Genomic DNA, 24,320 nt, shown 5'->3' with positions numbered 1-24,320 from the left:
TGCATAAAATATGTCCTCTGCATTATTTAGATCTTGCAACATCCCCTTCCCAGGAAATGTGGTCCAGTGGAACAGCCGGAAGCACACCATAAATTTCACAGAGAAACATGTACCTCTTTGCAGTCAAATAAATCAATTGGCCTCCACTGAATAAACACGACTCGGGTTTCCTAGATCACTCTTATCCTGGCTATCTACAGAAGCGGCAGCACCTTTAAATTTCGAGATTAAGTTGTCAGTGTCGGTTCTTAGGGCAGATATTCTTGCTCTCGGAGTCTGGGAGGGGGGATGCGTGGCAGCACTAATTTCCCTATCCCACAGCACGGCTCCCTTCGTCACTCAGACCTCCACTAGCCAGGGGGAAGCAGATGCAGAATCCCGCCCCAGCTTCCAGACACAGAGAGCCACACATGTCCCACTTGAGGTTCCTGACTCGAAACCTAGAATGGCCTGAGCTGGGGCCGTTGGGAAGAGAGTTTCTGAGAGACGCGGGTCTTGGCTGGTCTCCCTAGGTCTCCATGAGAACCTTGGGGTCAGCGGATGGTGAAAACACACACGGGGCTCCCAGGACCCTAGAGAAGCCATCATGGCCTCTAAATGGCCTCACCCATGAGCCTCCCTCAGAGACAGCACACCTGGAGCCAAGGTCACAGGCGGCTGCAGAGACAAGGGCTCAAAAATTAAAGGCAGCCATCGACCACTTCCTTCTTATTCATTATGACACTTCATTCAGGAAATCTCCAAAAGGTGAATGGAGCTTTTGAGCCCATGAAAGATGCATGCTGGTCACCTTGTCCTAGAGAGACGTGGGATCAGAGAAGGTAGATTGATCCTAAGTTAATAACAGTTGATCCATCTCTCTCCTTGGAGAGAGTGGAAATAATTGGCCAGAACGTTGGTTTTTTGCATCGTGAACCAGGCTAAGCGTGAAAGGGTTTGCCCTTAAAAAGCTTTACTAAAGACAATTTACCACTGATATAAATTAAAATATTTACCTCCCAAAATAAACTCCTGAGGGTCAGGAGAGAGACGGTGTTCATCCTAGACACGGGTGCACATCAGTAAAGGCTGAGTGATTGAGACTTTACTGTGTTCTTCGGGTCCTTCCCGATTCCAAGTGATGCAATAACCCTTCCCTTGACTCCAGAGTTCCTTCTAGATCCTTTGTATTGAGTCTCTCCAAGCCATTTCCCATTCTGTAAACGGAGATAACAATACAACTCTACATGTATGTTAAAATCAAAAGCAAGAGCAGATGAAAATACATATCCTAAAATAAAGTTTCACACAGATGTGTCATTTTTGAAAGAAGACAACAATGCATAAAAACAAGAAAAAAATGAGGAAATTTAATCAAAATATAATGGCAAACTGAAAATCCTAACTTTTCAATCCTTATCTCCTGCTATTTACTGAGTTGATTTTGAAACGTTTAATTCACCTGGCAATCTTGAGTGAGAAATTTTATAATTTCTTGATATACGAAAGTATTTCCTGAGTGAACTATAATGTATACGTTCAAGAAACTGCAGAGAAGCAGGTGAATTTTCAAGCAAATGACTTCTATCTATTTACAGATCCTCCAACCCAAACTAGTCTCCTGATCTCACCTTCATCATTTCTCTCATTTCCTTTTGGTCTAATTAATCAAAATCCTTCATTTCTAGCCAGTTTGTCTTCCTGAATATGAATAAGAAATAGAATACCATTTGATGTTTGAAATTATGGAGGTAATCTCAATGACGGAAATGGATGGCCCCGGAAAAGGGAGGAGGGTGCCTGATTAAATATATTCATGAAGATGTCAAAGGTTTATAAAGCCCAGGCCCATGGCAGAGAATGCTGTGGACGGCCAGGTGTCCCCTGGAGAAGTGCATCTCTTCAAGGGTCACCACCATGGACAGCAAGCGGTCACCATGGAGAGGTACATGCAGCAGATCACTCGGTTGTAGGCTTTACCATCACACCTGTGGGGTGAGTGTGCAATTTGGCTGAGAGCGGGAGGTTCGGGCTTATAGACTTGGAAGAACTATCTGACCATAGACCTAGGGAACAACTATCTATACAGGACACAAAGGATAAACCAGTGGTTCAGAAATGGAGGCGTCGAATCCCCCTTTCTCTTGGGGACATTTGGCAATGACAGGAGACATTTGGTATGGTCTTCACTGAGGTGCCAGAGGCCAGGGGAGGTGCACCTGTTACTAGCGGGATCCTTAGGTCCTGCAAAGCATGGGACAGCCCCCACGAAAGGGCTCATGCAGCTCAAAGCCCAATATGGCTAGTGTTGAAAATAAGACTGATAGAGTCAGTGCACCCCAGTTGCCCAACTCACCCCAACTCCTGCAGGTAAGGCCAGCGTTGCATAGCCCCTGAGCCCTCATGGGGACTGGCCACCTTGAACCAGCCCCTCTGTGGCCTTCCTCTCTGACACTGTCACGTGCACGAGGACAGCAGATGGGTGTCTTATTCAGCCTTGTCCATCTGGCTCAAGCCAAATGGCTTTTCTAAAGGAAAAGTGACGCAGTACAAACTAATCACTTTTCTTTCTTGGTGACATTTGCAGAAAAAGTAATTTAGAACGATCCTAAAATGTGTTTATGAAATGAACAAAAATATAGATTTGACCTCATCTTTGACTTCAACAATCTTTCAGATGAAAAATGTGTAGATAAATGCACTCAGAACATCTATCCAAGTATCCATTTCCTAGAACTGCTTTTCCAATTTCTCTGTGTGCAAAGAACATTCAACTCACCCATAGAGATAAAATATCCATTTGGCCACACGATGTACTACAACGTGCATAAGATAAAGTTTTGGAAGCGTCGTATGTTTGGGAAGTTAAAAGTCCATATTATGAACCATTTCATAATATCACTTTGATTCTGTGCAGCTAAAAGCTTGCCTAGTTATATTTTATACCAAACAATGTTTGGGGTGTGGTTAGTGTTTTAGGTACTTGTGTTTGGGTACTTTTACTTAGGTAAATCTTTGACATTTGCCAGTTTACGTTGGATGTTTCCAACTGCACTGCTCAAAGCTTCTGTGGAACTTAGTTTTCTGAGAAATGCATTTTTATTTCAGATTCTTTTGGAGTAGTGTCACTGAAGTTGGAGGTGATTTTAATGTGGTGGCTTCATGCCGGTTCTGGTTCTTTCCTTTGGAGAGTGTAAATTATTGATATCTCAGAGGTCTGAATCTGTCTGTCTGCTGAGACAGTAAATTGGTCTGAAGCCACAACTGAACCTGGTCAAAGACTTTTAAAGTGAGAGTTTCCTAGAGCAGGGAGAGTGGATGAAAACCCAGCTTCCTGGGGAATCTGCACTCTCGAAGCCAAAGGAAAAGAGTTGTTCTTTACAAGGAGCAGCTGTACCTCTGCAAACACTGCCTCATGCTGCTAGGGTGGCTGCCTGCCACTGCACAGGTGTAGGTGGAGAGCCCACAGGTGCGTACCGTGTGACAAGGTGAAGTGCAAAGACTGCACAGTATTGGTGCCTGTCTCCCCCACCTGCTACTAACAGGACATGGGGAAAGTCACTTAACCTCTCTAAGCTGTCTGTCTCATCAGTATAATTTGATGACAATTACAAAGGCTCAGACTATTCACAGGCAATTGTACAACTCAAATTTAGAAAAAGAAATAATTGAAGCTTTGGCCAAGCACGAAGCCACGGCGTGGGATTGTCAGAATGAGGACGGGAGCCCAGGCCATGGCGTCCCCATCATGATGGGATGCTCCTCAGGCTCAGGACTAGTGCTCAAGCAACTGCCTGTTTATTCCTGTCAGGCATGAAGACGAAACATGATCTATGCTAGTCTTGTCCCCCGTGCAGAGATCAGACATTGAGCTAAAAAATTACCAACTCCAGGAGAGTCTGCAGAGAATTTGCAGGAACTCCAGAGACATTAAACTCTCTTAAGAGAATGACTTTGACATCCGGGCTCAGAATTAATTGAAGCTCCAAATGTTTGCAGAGCCCAGAGGACCTCTGGCAGGAACACAAAAATGCAGGAAGCCACGCCTTCCTCCAATTCTGCGTATCTGCAGAGATAACTTGACATCTAAGTGTGCACAGTGGACGGGTGGATGCTCCCCACCCAACCAGGCAGAGGAGGACAGGGGGCGAGGGGCCTCCCCTTGGCAGGATCGCCTGTGATAACCTCAGCCGAGCACACCCCTAAGAGCGGCTTGTGTTCCTATCTAAGCAGGGTCACTTCTCCTGTTGCTGGTGTCAAACCTCCTGTGCAAGAATGTGGCCTCCCTGCCCATCTGTCCCAGCAGGGCTGTCAACTGCCAGGTGTTCCTCCGAGACCTGTTTGACCGTGCAGTCATCCTGTCTCACTACATCCATAACCTCTCCTCGGAAATGTTCAATGAATTTGTAAGTACCTCACATCCGCCTCTCCCCAGGGCAGGCCGTCCTACCGCTCACCCAGAAAACCTCGCCAGCCACATTTCAGAGAGCATCCCGTTCGAGCTCAGAGAAGCACCATCCAAGAAACAGGAGGAAGGGAAAGTCTCGTGGACTCTCAAAAAGTCTCAAAGAACGTAGTGACCTTTTAAAACCGTATTCCACCTTATTTTTTATCAGAGGTTTTTAAAAATCTGAACAGACTGATATAAAGTCCTGCTAGGCGGGGCTCAGGAACAGTGCCGATTTCTTCTCCTGGCACAGAGAGCTCAGTTCCCTGGGTCCTCTTCGCTCAGCACCCTGAAGACACCCAGTAAGTAGCTACACAGCAGGGTGTGAGTGGACTAGGCCTGATCAAGAGAGACTGGATCCATCCTGATGGGAGGGGAGGGGGGGTCAAAATAGCTTTTCAGAAACTGGAAAACTCTGGGGCCAGGTTAGAAATGGAAACAGGCTCTGTGTCCTTGATGAAGGCCCTTGGGAAGTTGAGCTCTCCTGGGTCAGCCAGATGTGGACAATGGCACTTCCATACATCAACAGTCCTCCTGAGAGCATGTGGCTCAGGTTCCAGAACGTTCCTGCACACTCTTCTTGCCGTGCACCATATTTTCCGTCATTCTCCATCTCTGACTGGCCATCTCTTCCCACTCTGCCTTGCATTCCCTTTAAACTTTCCCAATTTTTGTTAAACACTAGTTTTAAATAATAAATATTGATCTCTGTATTTTTTCCTTGTTTTATTCTCAGTCCATGGCGCAAAATCTCTTACATTTGTATGTCCTGTTTTTTTTCTGACTCATTTTTTTGACAATCCACAAAAGTTCCCTGAATTCCTGATGCGCTTCACCCATCCAAGGAAAGAAGACCCATGTGGACTTGCAGGCAATAAGAGATTAAATGGCTGAACTTAGATACATACGCAACGTTGGCATTTGACTCAAATACCCAAGGAAGACGGTGGTAAAAAAACACCTCATAGATCTTAGGTTTGCTATTTTAGTGGTCGTTTTCCAAATTATAACTTGTATGGAGGTGAGAAGGAAGGGTGATACAGCACGGGAGTCATAAAGGAAGTAGGAAAATGAGGTGGAAAACGTGAGATTCAGAGCTGATGGAAAAGAGTGGGCAAAGGGTTAACGCTTCGGGTTCCATTTTTAGGCAGCTAACGTTTTTTAATTACCTATCCACCAAATGTCTTAATATTCTGCTAACGGATTCATCTGTTCAATTCTCAAACACTAACTGATTGGATCTCCTGCGTCCTCTCCAGGACAAACGGTACGCCCAGGGCCGGGGGTTCATCACCAAGGCCATCAACAGCTGCCACACCTCCTCCCTCTCCACCCCTGAAGACAAGGAGCAAGCCCAGCAGATCCACGTGAGTCCTCAGCTGGCCTCGTGCCTGAGCCACTGAGGCCGGACACGCGTGGCCATGCCGTAGGGCATCAGGGGCACTGTCAGGGGGTAATGGTGACCGCAGGCACAGAGAAAAATGAGGAAGAGAGAGCAAAGGAAAATCGTCACAGTGTAGTTGATAACCTGTAAGAAAAGCCCAATGCTACCCAAGGATTTAGTGTGGGGGGTGTTGTCCATGCGGATGACATTATTCTGACCATGCAGGATTACGGGTGCTAGACTGTGGGGGCTGGATTGGCCATGCTTGGTAAATATCCACTCAGGTACACAACACAGACACGCACAGGCAATTCTTATCTGTTACTCGAGACTCCTCCTCTGGAACCTTTGCCGTCCCTGACCACTGCGTGATTGGAATCCTCTCTCCTGGGCCTTCTAGACTCCCCTCTGCTCTGCTTTGGCCTCTCTAAAACCCCCTTCCTCGTCACTGACACCTCTGCCCTCCCTAGGTGTTCACCTCTGCCCTCCCTAGGTGTTCACGGAGACTCCTCCACCAGGCAGGTTCATCAGACAGGATGTCAGGTTTCTCACCAGGGCAGCTCTGACCAGGGTTGATGACAGCGCTGTCTGCTGGTCCAGCCCAGGCATCCACCCAGCTCTGCCTGTTTTGTCAGGGTGGCTCTGTTCTGATACCCTGCCAGAACCACAGCCTGAACATGTTTTAAAGTAAACACCATCCTGTGTCCACCCCTCACACAGCACCTCTGTTCTCCCTCCACGCTTTTCCCAGTGGTCTGGGTATTCTGTCTGTCTGCTGTGCTCATTAATAACGATGATCCTCCTAAGAGAAAGAGGAGGGCCAGGGAACGCTGGCGGAGGCCACCCCGGCCAGCACTTCACAGAGCGCACGATGTGCGTTCCTGCTCCTCTCGTTTCCCTGTTTCCAGTGCCACGCCCACTGGACTCTGCCCTTCCTGACCACTAGAGCAGCTACAGACACCAGCACAGCCAGTGCTTTAAACCTACCCATGATCTTACTGTTCAGCATAAACTGCGGGATAAAACTCCACTGGGACTTCCATCTGCTGTTTGAGGATACCACTGTCCCCCCACAGGCTGCTCTGCCTGAGGCACAGGGCAGGGAGTTGTGCAGAGCCAGGGAGGCACACCGGGAGCGCCATGTTGTGTTTGTGATCTCTTGGCTCCAATATCCCAAAATGAACCTAAAAATCACTGAGATGTTAATGAACCAACCCGGTTCATTAGTGCGAGCGAATCCTTGGGTGACAATGATCCGTGTCACTTGTCACGGATCCTGGTGGAATCTAGCTTTCCCCAGGCAGGTCCCGTGAGTGCCTACTGCCAGCAAAGCCCGGCTCCTCTCCGTGGAGAAGCAAAGCAATCACACACGACAGATCAGACTGAGTGGGTAGACGGAGGGCGGGATTCCAGAGGGTGAACAGAAATGTTTCCAATGAGAACGCTCCTTGGAAAAAGTTGTCACTCAAATCAACTAGTTTTTCTGTTTCACTTTAGTGCAGTCTAGGCCCTTGACTTAAATTTTACTTTTCTATAATTTTTATCATTGTCCCCCAAATTGGATAGACACACAAGAATAACCAAGGGGTTCTGTAGTTCAGCCTGTCTGAGCAGAGACCCCATTAGGCAGCCCTGCTAATCTCTGCTGCTTCTAACGGGTCCCTCAACGTGGCTCCACAGCATGAAGACCTGCTGAACCTGGTCCTGCATGTGCTGCGCTCCTGGAACGACCCTCTGTACCACCTGGTGTCGGAAGTGAGGGGCATGCACGAGGCGCCCGACGCCATCCTGTCGAAAGCCATCGAGATTGAGGAGCAGAACAAGCGCCTCCTGGAGGGCATGGAGAAGATAGTGGGCCAGGTAAGCCCCCCGGGCGCCCCTGCTGACCTCCTTAGTGAGGGAAGTGGTCTCTCGGTGGGAAACCAGTCTTCAAGCACCTCACTTGGCAGAAACGAAACTTGGTGTTCTTTTTCTAGACGGCTACTAAAGTAAGCCAGCTCCTCCTCACTGGTCATGTCAGGCCCAGTGTAACTGAGCCGAAGGGATCCCTCCTGATACTTGGCAGGTGCAGAGTCCCCTGTCCTGTCCACCACCCACCAAAGGCGCTTCCCTTCCTGGGACTGGTGGTTAAATATTTTCAAGGGAAAGAAAACCAGAGAACAGAATTGGTGAGAGGGAACCATTCTTTCTCGTTTCTCCTCACATCAGAGGATGAGAGTAGGGGAAGGAGCAAAGAGGGAATCAAATCCAGAGGGAGCGGTCCCCTCCACCCGACGCTGCCCAAGGAGAGTGAAAAGAGGAGGTCACAGTGTTTGTGCTGTCCCCTGAGCTCTAGCTCTCAGGTGCCACCAAATGGAGGAGGGTGTATTTCTGGAAAGTTCCTTATTTTATAGTTTAAAGAAAGTTGCTTCCCTCTAATACTTTAGTGCTTATGGATCCTAAGTCAAAACTCATATCATTGCATTTAATCTCCCCAAATAACTTCATACTCAGATCGAATTAGTATTTTTCAATATGTATCTCCATTCAGATAGAATCATTTCAACCCTGGTGAGATAACGGCTAAGCTGCTCTCTGAAGTTCTCAGAAATAATGTATCATCTAAAGAAAAACATATGATTATAGAGATAATAACAGAAGCAATTTCATATTTTTCTTTTTGTGTACCAAGTACACGTTATCATGTGTCATTTCTGTCATTTTCATGGAAGGAGAATATACCCAACACAAATACAAGGAACATATTAACCCAGGAACACAGGAAATAAACACCTTGATTCCAAGTTATTTTCCTCATTACCGTGAGCCTACTTCCTGAGGTCACTCATTTATTCTATAATACTTCATTTTCTGATCCCTTTTTCCTACCATTTATTTATTTACTCTTGCTCCTATCCTTGTACCTTACACAGTAAATTCTGCCTTAGGGCTCAAGCACCGAAAATTCAAGCATAAAAAGCATAAGGCGACAGACAGACAGACAGACAGACACACACACACACACACACTCACACACACCAAGTTCTCATAGGAATCCAGATTTTAAAATTATAGGAGTGAGCTCAGCAGACCAGGTCTGTGATCATGGGACTGTGTACTAGCTGGTCTCCAGGTCAGCGGACATCCTGCAAGGTGCCAGGATGGGCCCTTGGGCTCCAAGATCTCCGGGGAGTCCTAGAGTACAGAGGAGCACATGCTCCCTCTCTCTGCTGTCGAGCTGGTTCTGTGATCCCCGTCTTGCCCCTAGCCCAACTCACCAGCACCACTGAGGGACAGCTGTCCCCCCGGCACCTGCCCGCCCCTAGCTGCTCCTCCCAGCACCTCCCACCAGGGAGCTGGAAAGACAGCCGCTGTCCCCCTTAGAAGCCTGGAAGGTAGCTTCCCTGGCAGAAGATGGTCTTGGTCACAGTCATCACTGAGCTGGCCACACCTTCACGCAGTGAGTGCCACCCACCTGGCGCCTAGGGCTTTGGAACACACATGTATGGAGAACAGATTCAGTTCAAAGCAAGACACCATCAAAAAAAATCAGGTACCAAGGACACATGGGGGCAGATTCGGGAATGTAGACGTTCTTGAAATGAGAGAACAGAAGCCAGCTCCTCCGTGGTCCCGGGCTCAACTCCATGCCGACCTTCCAGGAACACCTTCTGGCTCTCTGTCTGTCTGTCTGCTCCTGCAGGAAGACTTCACCTGCAGGAAGACCCCTTTAAAACTCACACACATGTTCTGCTTTGAGTTTTTAGATGACTACCATGTTGATGGCGCCTTCGCTTAGATACATAAAAACCAGAATCTATGCCTTTGGGTTTATATTCTGATGTCTTCCCTAAATCTTGATTTAATAATGAGAAGGATAGAGGATCGGCGAACTCTAATCACGTGAAATAATGAGTGCCTGTCTTGGTGGTTAGGTTCACCCTGGAGTCAAAGAAAACGAGATCTACTCCGTGTGGTCGGGCCTCCCGTCCCTGCAGATGGAGGACGAAGACTCTCGCCTCTTTGCTTTTTATAATCTGCTCCACTGCCTGCGCCGCGACTCCCATAAGATTGACAATTACCTCAAGCTCCTCAAGTGCCGCATCGTCTATGACAGCAACTGCTGACGCCACTTCTGAGATGGTTCTTAAAGGTCTATCCCTTGGCAGGCTTGTGTTAGTTGTCGAGCACTTTAATGCATGCTTGGGTGTATGGGTTCCTTCTCAAAAAAATAAAATCTGAATCTTTAGAAATGTCATAATCTGAAAAAGTCAATATGTCAAAGTTGTTTTTTTTTCTCCCTCTAATGCAAAAATCAAAAGAAAATCTCTCTCTACCATTGAGAAGCTTCTGTCAAAAATCATCACAAATGACAAAAGCTAGCCTTGCAAATAAGACGGCCGGCAACTTACTTAAGAATCACAGCCAATAAATGTGGGTCAAGTTATTAGAGCCCTAGTCCAATTACTATGACGCATTCGAGTCCTGTGAGAAAGAAGATTGAATTGTCAGTATCTTTACGAAGGCCAGCCACGTTCCCTGAGCTAACTTTCACAGTGTTGTGACAGACAGCGTAAGTACTAGGTGACAGCCGTGGCCCTAAATAGCATGAGATTTACTGAACAGTCTAAAAATTGTTAGGATACAAATGTGCAATGGCTTCAGATTCCTCTAACAGCTGTCTTCACCCATATTCCACTGAATTCCCACCCCCTCAGCATTATCTTGGACATAGATATATGTTCCGGTCACTTCGGGCCTAACAAGTCCACTCAAGTTTCAACTCCATCTCCTCTTTGAATTATTAGTGCTTTCCCTTCCCTCTAGAGTGGCTCAAGGGACACAGCAGGGACAGCAGGTATGGTCTGTTCCTGTAAGGTTTCATCCTCTCCTTCCAGGTCTCCATTCCCCTGGTGGATAAGGTGGAATGGGATAGAGGACCAGGAGAAAGGGAAACGTTCTGAAATCACTGACCTAGGAGGGGTTGCCGTGGATTTCTCCTGGCTGCAGGGGCTTGAGTTCCCTGCGGGAAAGGTGTCTCTCTTGTGAGGCATGCTTGTGATCCTCCAGACACCCGCCAAAGGGGACACTTCACTCTTTAGTGTATTTATCAGAGAAATACTCAGACTCCATTCTCCTGTGCTCTGCTGCACAGCTCCACCATCTGTAGTGTTCCTTACAGCCTCTGCCATTGCTTGTCCTTCACCCTAAAGTCAAGGTCAGCTATCTGCCAATGAACTCAGAGGGCAGGCATGCACCAGAACACCTTCGAGCAGTGGAGTGGCAGTCATTCCGGACCACTGCTGACCCCTCCCAGGGGTCTCTACAAGTTCTCTCCTCTGTCCGTGCAGCAACAGAGCAGATCAGAAAACCGGGTCCTTTAGCAGACATTCACAGAGGAGGAGATGCCATTCTCCCCTTCTCCTAAGCCGAATAAGTCAGGATCCGATCAACCATCGTCTTAGAGTCAGCATCACGAACATTCTCTACCAGGCCACAGGGGTGGGCCACCCCCAATACCTAGGCTTCCATTCACTGGGTCTGGACAGAGGTGAGTGGTGAGGGTTGTCCAGCTGCCTCTCACAGGGGCAAATGGGCCAGTCCTCTCCCCCGCCGTCCATCCAAGGCTTGCTGCTACCAGGCTGCTTCTGCCCCAGGAGCAGGGGCAGGGCTCCTGTGGGCAGTTCTTGAAGGAGTGGAAAAGCAACGGGGGGGCATCCCTTCAACATGCTGATGGACTGAGATACAAAGATGGAGTGGAAGAGAAGGAAAGAGAAGAAGGAAGGAAGGACAAGGTAAAGGTCACTGAGTGCAGTATCCCCGCAGAAGATCAGAACAGCTAGAATCCTACCCTTGGTAAAAACCCACATCTTCCTTTATTTTTATGCCCCAAAGGCAAATACCATCCAGTTCTCCTTCCATTTCCCTTTTCTCTCCTCTCACTTTTCTGAAAAGTCCAATCTTATCAAGAGCATGTCTGTCTTTAATCTGAGTCGTTATAGCTATAGATCAGCAGAATTTGGAATCTCTACAGATGAGAATTCAAGAAAAATTTCCTCCTTTGTTATTTTTAAAAGGAAAAATAAATAAATAAAAACAAAGAAGGAGAAAGAAAGAGAAAGCCTGTCCCACACTCACAGAACCGTCCCCGGGCAAACCCATCTCTTCCCTCACGGCCAGTTTTGACCTGGGTCTGCTTTGTTCTGTCACTGTGGTGACCCAAACCTTTCAGAACACAACAGAATAACTGGCCCCAAATCAATCTATGAACTGCTCTCTTCCCTCCTGAATTCTTGCAAAATGTCAGCACTCTCTCTCTCTCTCTCTTTCTCTCATATATCACTATTTTTCTTTTGAAAGGCAAGAGAGTAGGGGGAAACCTGTATATACTGCATTTCTAAGTTATTTATCATTGAAAATCCCATTGTTGCCCATTTAACTCCCTTCCCTTCAATCTTGTTATTTCCAACAGAGAGGATGGTATTTACCAGGGGTGAAATTTGGCAACCGATGACAATGCCATTGTGTGACAGCCACATTCACCATTAGCAGCTTCATGTCCTCTTCTCTGACAGAGCATTCATTCCAAGCATCAATTTAAGACTCTGGCCAACAACAGGGGGGCGGGGGCGGGGGGTGAGAGTAAAAGGCCCCTGCTTAGCTGTGACATATAAACTGAATACTGTCATTTCCAGACACAATAGAGCAGAGCCACAGGTGTTCTGTAGAGTCAGCAAGGGGCAGCAGGAGAGAGGATATTTGAGAGGCACATAACAATCACTCCCTTTCCAACTAGAATCAATCCATTTTATCTTCTTCTTCTATGGATTTCCATGTAGAATTACATTCGAAGAAATAGCCCTGCCCTGCTCCAGCAAGAATAACAGCAGTGGTGTTGAGACTGACATCAATCAGTCAAATCTTGGGATTCACTGATCACAAGCCAGTGCACAATAAGGGCTTAGCCAGAAGGATGGAACAGGTGTCTTCTAGGAGTCTGCTCTCAGGTTGTGAAAAGAGGGCCGTGGTAATGTGCAAATTAACATGCTTCACGGTAGAGAAAGGTCCCCAAGAGAGGAGAGACTCACAGAGGGCCAGGGTGGCTCAAGGCACAGCTTTGGGACCTGCAGATGTGAGAGCCGGCAGGGTCCTGGAGAGGCTGTGCTGATGGCCTTGTGGCGGAGCTCTTGTGGAAGACTCACCAGCAAAGCAGGAGACTGCCCACCTGCTGATTAATCTGAATTCACTAAGATTTAGGTGTCTCAGATGTCTTGAGCAAAAAGACCTGAGATGTTAATACATACAGCTTTGTAAGCTTTCATTAAATAACTGCCTTTGACTTAAACCTAAGAAATGCCCATTTTTTAAACAGACATGTAATATCTCTCATTATTATATATTATCCACATTACAAAAAACCCGGTAAGGATCCTCTTTGCATTGTGGAGGGTCATTTATGTTCGTTTAGAGAGTCTGTACTTATTCTGTGAAGGAGTGGAAAAGCAAAACATCTTAGAGCAAGAGAGCATTGTGTCCAAAATTGAAAAATAGAAATATGAATCTGTTTGAGGGAATTGTAGGAGTATGGGACTAGTAGAAAAACAGAGAAGGGCCCCAGAAATAAGTTGAAATGTTATTATGATGCTCTACAAGAAAATCAATGAGGACCCACCCAAGGGGAAAGAAGCAAAGGACCTGCGACATGCAGGAACATCAACAGGCCTGACTCTGCAGGAAACGAGGCAGACAGAAGAGTCAGAGCCCCAGCAACTTGAGAACAGGTGAATGAATGAAGGTTGGGAAAATCAGAGAAGAGAGAATGAGTGCTGAGTCTGGGTTCAAATGTGTATGAATTTTGTTTTCCTGTATTTCATTGACTTTGTGCCACCAATCATCAAAAATATTGTTGCATAAGCAAATCACAGAAATGAGTACATTCAAAAGCTTCTACTAAGCCAGGCACCATGGCGTACACCTGTAATCCCAGGTGTACTGGAGGTTGAGACAGAAGGATGGCAAGTTCAAAGTCCGACTCAGCAACGGTGAGGCGCTAAGCAACTCAGTGAGATGCCGTCTCTAAATAAAATACAAGAGAGGGAAGATGGGAGGGGAGGGGAGGGGGGGGATAGTAGGGGATAGGAAAGGTAGCAGAATACAACAGTCACTAATATGCCATTATGTAAAAATGTGAGTATGTAACAGATGTGATTCTGCAATCTGTATTTGGGGTAGAAATGGGAGTTCAAAACCCAATTGAGTCAAATGTATGAAAGATGATTTATCAAGAGCTCTGTAATGTTTTGAACAATCAATAAAAATAAAAAAATAAATAAATAAAATACAAAATAGGGCTGGGGAGGTGCTCAGTGGCCAAGTGTCCCTGAATTCAGTGCCTGGAACCAAAAAAAAAAGAAGCTTCTATTAGACTATATACCAAAATAAAAGAATAAAAGAATTGATACTGCCCCGTGGTGAGCTGGCAGTTACTGGTCTCCTTCAATACTTAATTAAGACTTGCAAGATAAAGCTCAGAGGAAGGATGAAAACCAAATGGAGTCAACCCCTTCCTTTACAGACCCAGGCCTTTCAGCACTTGTCGACTTTCTCCAAGAATTTCTCTTCTGTTCATCTTCAGAAGGGTTTGTTTCACTGAGGCTCTAAGATGGACGAATGTTCTTCAAACTTACGCAGACACAAATATTCTGAACATTCTGTCTATTCAGTTGGAAGATTTTTATCGAGTATTTTAGGGTAAACTCCCCCCCAAAAAAGATATATATTTTTGTGTTGTGAATTTTGAAAATCTCCTATATCTAAAGGACTAACCTTCCAATTATTTTGATTCTACATCACTTCATCAGTGCCCCAAATTATATAATTTTAAAAATCTCTGCATTTATGGCATTTAAAATTTGTGCAAAATATAAACAAAAGACCACTAAGATAAAAATAAATAGAGATGGAAATTCTAATATTTTCTTCTCAAAGGGATGAGGACATTCATTCTGAGGTCTCAGGACAAACGGATTCTGTGTACACACACATATGTGAACCACATGTGCTTAGCTATCATAATAAAATCATTTATTTTATATGCAAGTTAAATCAGGGCTCTTACAATGCCATGAGAAGCTGGGAGAAAAATTATATGTGAGTATCTCTCTTCATATGCATATAGAAAATTTTGTAAGCTCAATGAAGTCATCACCATTAGCTCTTTTATTATTCCAGAAACAATTCATAGACTGCTAAATGATAACCCGAATTTTATCACAGATTCCTTTCCTTCAAGAATTTAAATCTCAAGGCATACTTAAAGCCATGGCCTACAAAAATAAGCAAAATCTAGTGTGGTCACCATTACACATAGCCATCCGCATGGAGAATCAATGATACATACCACAGGCACATGTTAGAAAAAGAAGGCACAGTCCTTCAGAGACAGACGGTCACAGGGCCTAGAGGAGCGTCCCAGTTCCCGGTGACTTCCAAAGACAGAGGCGCCCACAGCTCCCCTCATGTCTGCCTGGGGAGGAGTCATTGCACCTCCTTCCCCATCCCTTGGTTTAAAAGAGACCCTGAGGGCTGGGACTGTGGCTCACTTTCCAGGACCTGGGTCTGATCCTCAGTGCCACATAAAAAATAAACAAAAAATAAAACTATTAAAAAAAAAGAGAGAGAGACCCTGAACTTCCAGTTCACACAAAGAGTTTCTTTGCCCACTGTCCACCCTAGAATCAGCACAGAGTGACGCCAGGAGATCCCCGATTGCTGCTATGAAAGAGACTGGGTTCAGGACTCAGGGCTGAGCAGCACCTTCGAGAACAGGAAAGGCAGGCCCCGCAGTTCCCCCCACCCAGCACCAGCAGGCAGCCAGGGAGGGTCAGGCCTCCCCCAAACGAACCAAAGCCCCTCAGAAAACCTGAGGGACACCAAGAAGAAGCATCATGGAAAATGGATGGGAGAAGTAAGCTCTCTGTCTCCAGGGGAGAGACATCGTGGCTGCCAAACTAGACCTGCAAGAGAGTCCACAGAGGCCAGCCCCGGCCCTGTGTGTCTTTGTCTTCCATGGGTATCCCACTACAGCAAGAAGCCTACCCAGGGGACACTGTCCCCCAAGGAGGAGAAAGTCCCGTTGGCTGGGGAAGCCAGAAATTCCCTTCCATACTGGGGGAATCGGGAGGAGGGACTCAGTCATAGTCGACAGCAGAGCCTCGAAAAAGTCCCGTAGGGCCTGAGACTCCCAGCCTCTACCCAGAATTCAGGGACAGCAGGGGACATCAGCAAGGAGAGTCTGCCACAAGGACTGGCCACGGAGGCCTTTTCCTCCATGTAGATTAAAGAAATGACAAATGGTACACAGCAAAGTCAAATGAAAAATAAATATTTTCCCATCTGTTCATAAAACACTCACCAACAACCATAAGAGAAAGTTCAACACCTTTAAAAGTACTGAGTTCACACTGAGCTCTAATAGCTGAAACCAGAAATGAATAAGGCAACAAGAAAATCTCTAAACCTGTATAAATGGAACAACACACCTCTCAACATCCATGGGTCACAAAGGAAGTCTCCAAAGAAATGAAAACACTGAAAGCTTAATGAAAATTAAAATATGACCCATCAAAACACGTGGAATGCAGCTATCACAGTACTGATAGGGAAACTGGCACCTCTAAATGGAAATGAAGAAAGTCCTGAAATCAATCATCAAAATTCCTAAGGAAACAAGTAAATCAGAGAAAGGAGAGAAAAGAGGGAATCATACAAAACGTGAGTAGAAATCAACAAAACTGAAAAGGTGAGATAGAGAGAATCAATGGAACAGCAAGCTGGTTCTCGGGAAAATGTCGAAAGAACTCTTAAACTTTGACTAAGTCTGACAAAGACACAGAGCACCAATCTTAGGAATGAAGTAGAAGAAATCGCTGCAGGTTCTCCACTGATTTCAAAGCTAGCAACATGACTGTGGTGAATTATCTGACCCAGGCCACTTGGAAGGAAAAGAAGTCTTATTTAGCCCATGATTTTGGAGGTTGGAAGTTCCAATGGCTTGGTAAGGCTCTGGCTCTGGTGAGGGACCCAGGGTGGGTGACAAATGACACTAGAGCCCATGTCGGAATACACTGTCACATTCCACACTAGGAAGCAGAGAGAGGAGGGCCAGCTTGCTCCTTTTATAACAGCCTTCTTGTGAGAAGGATCTCCCACCCGTCCCCAACTAGGAAAGAAGTCACATCTCCCAGTATGCCATCAAGCTTCCAATGACCCATGGGGGGACACCAAAGCCACACTCAGACTGATAGCAAGAGAATACCACAAAACGTGTGTACTCAAGTTCAACAACTTGGAAGAAATGAAACAGCGCCTCAGAGCTCACAGATTCAGACGACTCAGTCAAGATGGAATAGACAAATCGTCCATTAAGGAGACGGAAGCTACGATAGAAAAACTCCCCCCAGAGAAGCCTTCGGTCCCGATTGGTTTTACAGTAAAACTCTACAAGAATCTCAAGAAGAAATGAACATCAATTTTTCACGCTCTCTTTCAGGAAAAAAGAGAAAAAGGAACATTTCCAATTTGAGGAGGCCAGTATTTTCCTGATAAAGCAAGTGGACAACAGCATGACAACATCAAATCCAAGCCAAACTGCAGCTCAAAATCTGCATCAGTTTAGACAGGAGCCCTTACATTTACACAGAGTAAACTAAATCTGAAAATGTATAAGAGCTCACCCTAAATAACTTCCGGTCCCCACTGAGGTCTGACCACACCATTCGCTTCTTCAGAAGATTGAGCTAAGTCAGGCAGAGAGGAAGTGCCCTTGGTGGAATAGGATGACGGCAGCCGGGTCAAAGCCGTGTGACAGAAGCTCATTTTCCCCATTAAAGTGCATCATGGCGAGAGTCATCCTCGCTGTCGGTCCCAAACACAGACCCCCTTTTTGAACAGAATGAACAACGTTTCTCTAGAATGAAGGAAGGACAAACCGACTGCTGCGGTTACCTGCCACCTCCAAGTGCTCACAGCTACCCGGAGGCCGTGGAGACGTGAGGAAGCCTTTGGTCCTGGGGCAGACCCTCCCGGGGCATGGTGGGACCCACCCTTCCCTTCATCCCTCATGTGTCCTGGCCCAGAGCCGAGGTGCTCCACCGTGAGGTTCTGCACCGCCACGGCCCCAAAGCAGGGGGCAACTGACCGTGGAGTGGAACGTCGGAAACTTGGAGCCAAGCGAATCGTCATGGTGACAGAGAGCTGCCTGACCCACTGACAGTCCCTCTCGCCCCTCGGGAAGGACCTGGGTCCTTTCTGCCGTGTTCTGGGAATTTGGAGGCTGAAACACCAGACCTCCTCCTCCTGCTCCTTGGGCCTCCGGCTGCTCTTGAGTTTGGCCTGTGATAGGCACAAGCAAGACATCAGAGACGGAGGAGAAAGGGGGCCGTGCAATCTGCTTCTCTGAAACACCCGAGCCCTGCCACAGGCCCTCTCCCAGGGCCAGGGCTGGCGCCACAGACCTCCTTTCAGACCCCAACACTAACTTGCCCCCTTTCCCCCACAGGCCCCGGAGGTGTCAGGGCCTCCCGCTCTGCCTGTCCCGAAGATCTGCATTATTCCACGTCAACTCTGACCACAGCTTCCAATGAGCCCTCTGTGCTCTAAGTAGCTCATGAAGCGCTCCCTACTTCCCTCATTTGAAGGCCCCTTGTTTTCTGACAACACAGGTGTCTGCAGAGTGAGTGAATGGAGTCAGTTCCTCCAGGATCTAGCACTTCTGTGCCTGCAGTAGGAGGGGGATACCTTTCTTCCTGGCTCCAAAATCACTCATATGGGACCATCCTCAGGCATCATCAGACCAGGTAAAAATAACCGTAAAAACTAACATTTTCAGTTTGCTTTTTTTTTTTAACTTTTCATATGATTTGTAGATATTTCAGCCAATACTCTTGGCATTAAAAAAAATTTCTCACCTGGATAACTGCCCAGAGGAATTCAATGAATGTGCACGTAAGGAAAGAATCTCAAATCAACTCTCTGATTTTAGACACACACACACACACACACACACACACACACAGACATACACATGAATGATTGTCACTTATATACACACATAAAACCAGATGGCAAAAATAACAACAGAAACTGTGCTCCCTGATTTCGGTCTAATGTGCAGTCTAATAAACAGGCTAACTCTTTAGACTTCTATTTTCAAAGTAAACACAATTGTGAGCATGCACTGCTGTGAACCTTGCTCTCCACATTAAATCTATGAACCTCATAACATCAAACATGACACAAGCACATTTGACATACACTTTAGAGGTAAAATTGCAATGAATAAATAAATGCCGAACCATGAGCATCCTTGAGATAAGAATTCAAATGGATATATTGATACCCTCTTCAAAAGGCAGGTCACATTTTTGCCACAGCGACGCGGAGCCCAGCAAATAGCAAACAGCACCTTGTGGAAATTGCAGTAACAGAAACTGAATAGTTCAGCTGTTTCTAAAAAGTCTCATTAATTGTATTCATATTTCTAGTAGTTATTATTCCTGTGCTTTAATTGCAAATAAATGCTTCTACATGACCATTAAGGTTCCATGGTCCCCTAAATTTCTGGTTCATGACTGATCATCAGTCTTCGCTTAGGCTGTACAATTACCAGCAAAACTCCTCAGGCAGGCTCAGATACCGTCCGTGAACTCAGCCAAATATCACAGACCATATGTCAATATTTCTGCCTGTATGTCCTAAATGTATTTTCAAACTGCTTTTATTTGGAAGCTGACGTAACTATCAACATTACGGAAATATCTCTTTTCCTTTGGGCTCGATGCCCATGTTTAGAGATGTCCCTCCATAATGGAACATAGAGGGGAATTGTACTTTTTATGGCAGTGATCTTTTTTCTCTTTTCCCCCAATTTATTCAGCCAGGAAGAGGAAATGAAAAAATATGAGCAATGGAGTTGAACATGCTAAAAACTTCTTCTATTTTTGGCAGGCAGCAGACCTATGTGCCGTCTTTAGGGTGACATGGGACAAACTTACTGCCTCTGTTTGCGTTTTGCTTATGCTAGGATTTTGTGTAGTACTATTTCTCTAAAGTGACATCAAAGTGCCCAAGGACAATATAGAGAATGAAGCCAATGCCAATAGCAGGGTGAGCCCAAGCTTCAAGATTCATATTGCTGTCATTTTTCAGTCTCTCTCTCTTTTTTTTTTTTAAACAGGATGAAGCTTGCCTTGTACAAAATCCCATAGATTTCCAGATCCTGTATACCACCCCAAAGTAGAAAGCAGGAACGTTCTGTGAACATTTTGTGGCCAACTGGCCACAGCTCTGGCCAAGCAGAGGGAGCTGTTAAAGGGGAAAGAGACGCAACACAGAGAGAATGGTTCTTGGCCCTTAAAAACAAATGTTTGAACAAAAGTTAAAAAAAAAAACTCATTCTGACTTTATGAATATCCACTTGGCATCCCCCAAAATCAAATATTCATATTGTTTCTTCAACTCTCAACTATGGTATTTCAATTAGAAGGAAAATAGTGAATGGAAGACACTTTGCTTTTACTGGATTAAAAATAAAAAAGAATTCCCTGGAGGCCTAAGGGAGATCGCTCTGGGGAGGCAAGCTGGGCCGAGGCAGATGGGGGGTACAGAGGGAGCCTCATCTGCTTCACGGGATGGACCGGACCAGGGCTGAGCTCAGAGAAGGAGAAAAATGCAAAAGTACTGCTTGCCACCAAACTGGGCCAGAACTCGGGGAGCACCATGGGTGCAACTTTAAAAGCAGTGAAATAAACTTGTGTGAACCGACATTTAAATCCAACAACCAAACATGACTTCTAAAATAAATGAGTTCAAAATGACTCTCCAATTAACTTTTGAAGCAAAAGTTTTTCTAGGTGAGAGACTTCCTACATGATGCAAAAACAAAAAACAGAAACAAAAACATACCATGAAGCAATGTTCCTTTGGGGAGCTCTGTAAAGTTACAGAGACAACAACACCAACAAAAATCAACGGAGACAACAAACCAGATATGTTGGACAAAATGATTTTAGCCCTCTATAGTGATGCTGTAGCAAGGTCTTAATTCCATTCAACTATTCAATAACACCATGGGCATCATGAGATTTGAGTTTATGTAATTCACTAATTTGTCTATTGGTGAGTTATAAGGAAAAAAAAGAAGCTTGAAAAACTAAGTTGTTTAATGAGTCAATCATTTAAGGTAGGCTTAGGTCCTCCGAGGTGAGTGGTGACATTCTTATCAGTAACACTCATGAAGACATTACCGATGGTGACAATCAAGTCACTGACTTCCCACTTTAAACCATTTTGGAGACAATCCCAAAGTCGTATCTTTTAGGTATTTATTGGTTTATTCACATATTTGTTATCTACTTCACCCGACTAGAGCATGAAGTATGTTATTCTTGGATCTGGAACGTTCCCCAAAACTCCTATGTTGAAGGCATGGTCCCCCGTGCAGCAGTGTCCTGAGGCAGGGTCCTGGAAGTGACTGGTCACAGGGCTCTGGCCTCCTCTGTGGATTCCTCCATTGCTGTCTGGATGGACTAGTGGACTGCGGGAGGCGACGGGAACTGTGGGAAGGTGGGCGTGGTTGGTGAGGGGTCTGTCTCTCTCTCTCTCTCTCTCTCTCTCTCTCTCTCTCTCTCTCTCCCTCCCTCCCTCCCTCCTGGCTGCCATAAGCCAAGCACCTTTCCTCCACCACACTCTTCCATCATATTTTTCTTCGGCCCTGCAGCCACCTGACCTTGAACTAAAACCATAAGCCAAAATAAACGTGTCCTCTTTTAAATTTTTCTTGTCAGGCAGGTATTTTGGACACCACAACAAAAATTGGACTAACATGAGGTAGTTATTCACCAAGGGCTCCAGGACCTAGAATACTACTCAGGACAGAGTAGTTGTTGAGGGAAAGAATAAATGGAAAATGTGATAAAATGATTTTGCTATACTCTTCCTATTCAAAAAGTGTAATGACTAATGCTGAGATGGTTGAATCTGTGGTTATTCCACTGGCTAAAAATTTCTTAAATAATAGCCTATGTCTTATTTTTAAATTTTTCTTCTTTATTATTTTTTACTTTTTAAAAAATTAATTAATTTGGGGGCTGGGGCTGGGGTTCAGAGGTAGAGCACTCACCTAGCACGTGCGAGGCCCGGGGTTCCATCCTCAGCACCACATAAAAATAAATAAATAAAATACAGGTATTGTTTTCAACTACAACTAAAATTTTTTTAAAAAATTACTTTATTTATTTTTACACAATTGTACACAATGGCAGCACAACTTTTCATTTCTCTGGTTGTACATGATGTGGCATTACACCCTATGTGTACCTGGGGTAATGATGTCCATCTCATTCCACCATCTTTCCTGTCCCCATGAATTACTTTATAGGGGTAAATGTTCATATAAACCTCACAAAAAACTCTAATTACTTCCAAATATCTTTCAGTTACCTATTAGTAAATCACTAGCTTGTAAATTCACTACCAATATGGTAACAATCTCAGTCTTTACTAAAACATTCAGATTCAATGAGACTCTTATAACTGTGATCCTATAAGGCAAATACTAAGAAAATACTTCTAAGCCCTTGGGTTGATAGCTGAAGAGCAGCACTAGTAAGAAAGCTCTCTGCCTGAGAGTCAGGAAACCAAGTTTCTAGTCTAGACATTTACTTACCAGTTTGGGGAACTTGTGACAATCATTGGATTCCTCTGAGCTGACATGTAGTCTGGTAAAACGTCAGATCTGATGATTTCTATGACTATTCTAGCTTTAAAAGTCTACCTGAGCAACACGTCTTGGGGGAAAGTAGACCCTATGTAAACACACAATAATAGTAGATAACACCTGCACTTCTTACTGAATGCCAGACTTGCTTTCAACATCTCCATGACACACTAAGTCTTCTCCAGCAAGCCTGGGAGTCAGCCCTCATCTCTTCCATTTAGAGACGGGGATAACTTGCCCCAGGCCCCATAAGACAGTATGTGCAGCTACAGATGCCAAGGGACCTGCCCCTTCCTGCGTCTCTCCCCCAGGATCACCTCCTACCCTGATGCTGCTGGCTCAGACCCTGCTGGGCTTCTGGTTCCTGAGAACACACATTTATTCCCTCCTAAGATCTTTGGCACATTTTGGAGGGCTCTCTCCCTGGCCCTTCTCATGGCTGGTTCCCCTCATCATTCAAGCCTGGAAGGTCAGAGACCTGCCCCAACCCTTTTAGGCAACGTTGTCACCACACAGGACCACATTTCTTATTGGCACATCCATGATGATCAGAAACGATCTCATTTAGTGGTCTGTTAGTCCCTGCACGGATGTACCATCTGCCTCCCCAGTGCCTGCAGTCAGGCAGGTACACAGCAGCTATCGGCTGCAGGAATAAATAGATGAGTGGATGAATCAAACCTAATAAAAGTAAGAGTCCTACGTTCATCTTATTCATTCAAAAATTGCAAATGCTAAAGCAACTCACAGGATATATGGAATCTCTGACATGCCATTTAAGTAAGAAGTCTTTTCAAACAAAGGAGAAATGAGTTTACTGACAATATTTAGTACCAGCATTTCTCAGAATTTCTGCTTTACTGTCAACTCCTATCAAAATAATTATGTAAACGTTTCATTTTTTTTTTATTAAATGAGTGTGTTCACTTCAGAGAAGAGTTCAGATCTTTTACTAAATCACCCAAGAAACTGAATGACAATATGAGTCATCAAAAACGTTAAGCTCGCAGAATCTAACACTTCCAAGAAGCCTTAAATTTTATATTAAAATTTATGTGCTCCAAGTGCACAGCAGACGTGATATAAAGGAACATAAGCAGAGGTAACTGTGTTCCGTGTCCTCCCTGGGGAAGGTAGTAAAATATCACTTTATCAGCACAGAAAGAGCCTGAAGATAGAACAGTGAGCGAATCCTGAGTGAAGTCTGACAGCAGGAGGGGCGGCTGGAAACACACAGGGCTCCTGGACTCGGAGGACACGCAGCAGTGAAAGGTCACCGCTTGCTGCTCTCGAAACCCTCATGCTCACCTCCAGAAATTAGTTAAGGTCGCTTTAAAAATCCACACAATACACTGAGGGCTAGTTAAAAAGAAGAAAAAAAATCTACAAGTATAATAAGTAGAATCAAGGTCAAGGTCAAGGTCAATGCCAATAGGAGAGATTAGTTAAAGCCAAGATTGGAGTGAAGGAACACATTAGGATGCCTGGGGATCCAGACTCCCACTAGAAGAAGGTCATGTAGTATTGAGGCTATGTCCTCCCAAGTGCAGCACAAGAGCCTTAGGTGACAGAGCCATCAAGTGCAGGAGCATTATTCAGAGCGTGGATGCAGGGTAAAATGTGGCCCAGGACAGGCATTACCCTCTGAAGTTTAGGAGAATCTTCTCCACGGGTCCTCATAAAAATGACACTGGATGAGGAGCAAACTCAAGGGGATCCTGCCCTGCACACAGCAACGTGTCCCAGGGCTGCTT

At 45.4% G+C, this 24,320-nt stretch overlaps 1 protein-coding gene across 2 annotated transcripts; it reads left to right on the top strand.

The window, feature by feature from the left end:
• Positions 1-1,896: 1,896 nt before the first annotated feature.
• Positions 1,897-9,946, top strand: LOC101956739 (prolactin). Of its 2 annotated transcripts, none has more exons than XM_078030178.1 (5): positions 1,897-1,924; positions 4,213-4,385; positions 5,686-5,793; positions 7,491-7,670; positions 9,725-9,946. In XM_078030178.1, the coding sequence occupies exons 1-5, from the start codon at positions 1,897-1,899 to the stop codon at positions 9,914-9,916; spliced, it is 681 nt and encodes a 226-aa protein (XP_077886304.1). In that variant the 3' UTR covers positions 9,917-9,946. The 2 variants fall into 2 exon arrangements, with proteins under 2 accessions (XP_077886304.1, XP_077886296.1); XM_078030170.1 differs by having other exon boundaries at positions 4,210-4,385.
• Positions 9,947-24,320: the final 14,374 nt, after the last annotated feature.

Source organism: Ictidomys tridecemlineatus, chromosome 2 (assembly GCF_052094955.1).
Source record: "Ictidomys tridecemlineatus isolate mIctTri1 chromosome 2, mIctTri1.hap1, whole genome shotgun sequence".
Classification (NCBI taxonomy): domain Eukaryota; kingdom Metazoa; phylum Chordata; class Mammalia; order Rodentia; family Sciuridae; genus Ictidomys; species Ictidomys tridecemlineatus.
Note: the sequence above shows the minus strand (reverse complement) of the source record. Positions and strands in the feature narration are given on the sequence as shown.

Excerpts from the sequence above, each read along its gene's own strand:
- LOC101956739 (XM_078030170.1), top strand. The coding sequence starts at position 1,897 with ATGGACAGCAAGCGGTCACCATGGAGAG. Across the intron at positions 1,925-4,209 it reads CAAGCGGTCACCATGGAGAG|CAGGGTCACTTCTCCTGTTG; the intron begins GTACATGCAGCA and ends TTCCTATCTAAG. Across the intron at positions 7,671-9,724 it reads TGGAGAAGATAGTGGGCCAG|GTTCACCCTGGAGTCAAAGA; the intron begins GTAAGCCCCCCG and ends CTTGGTGGTTAG.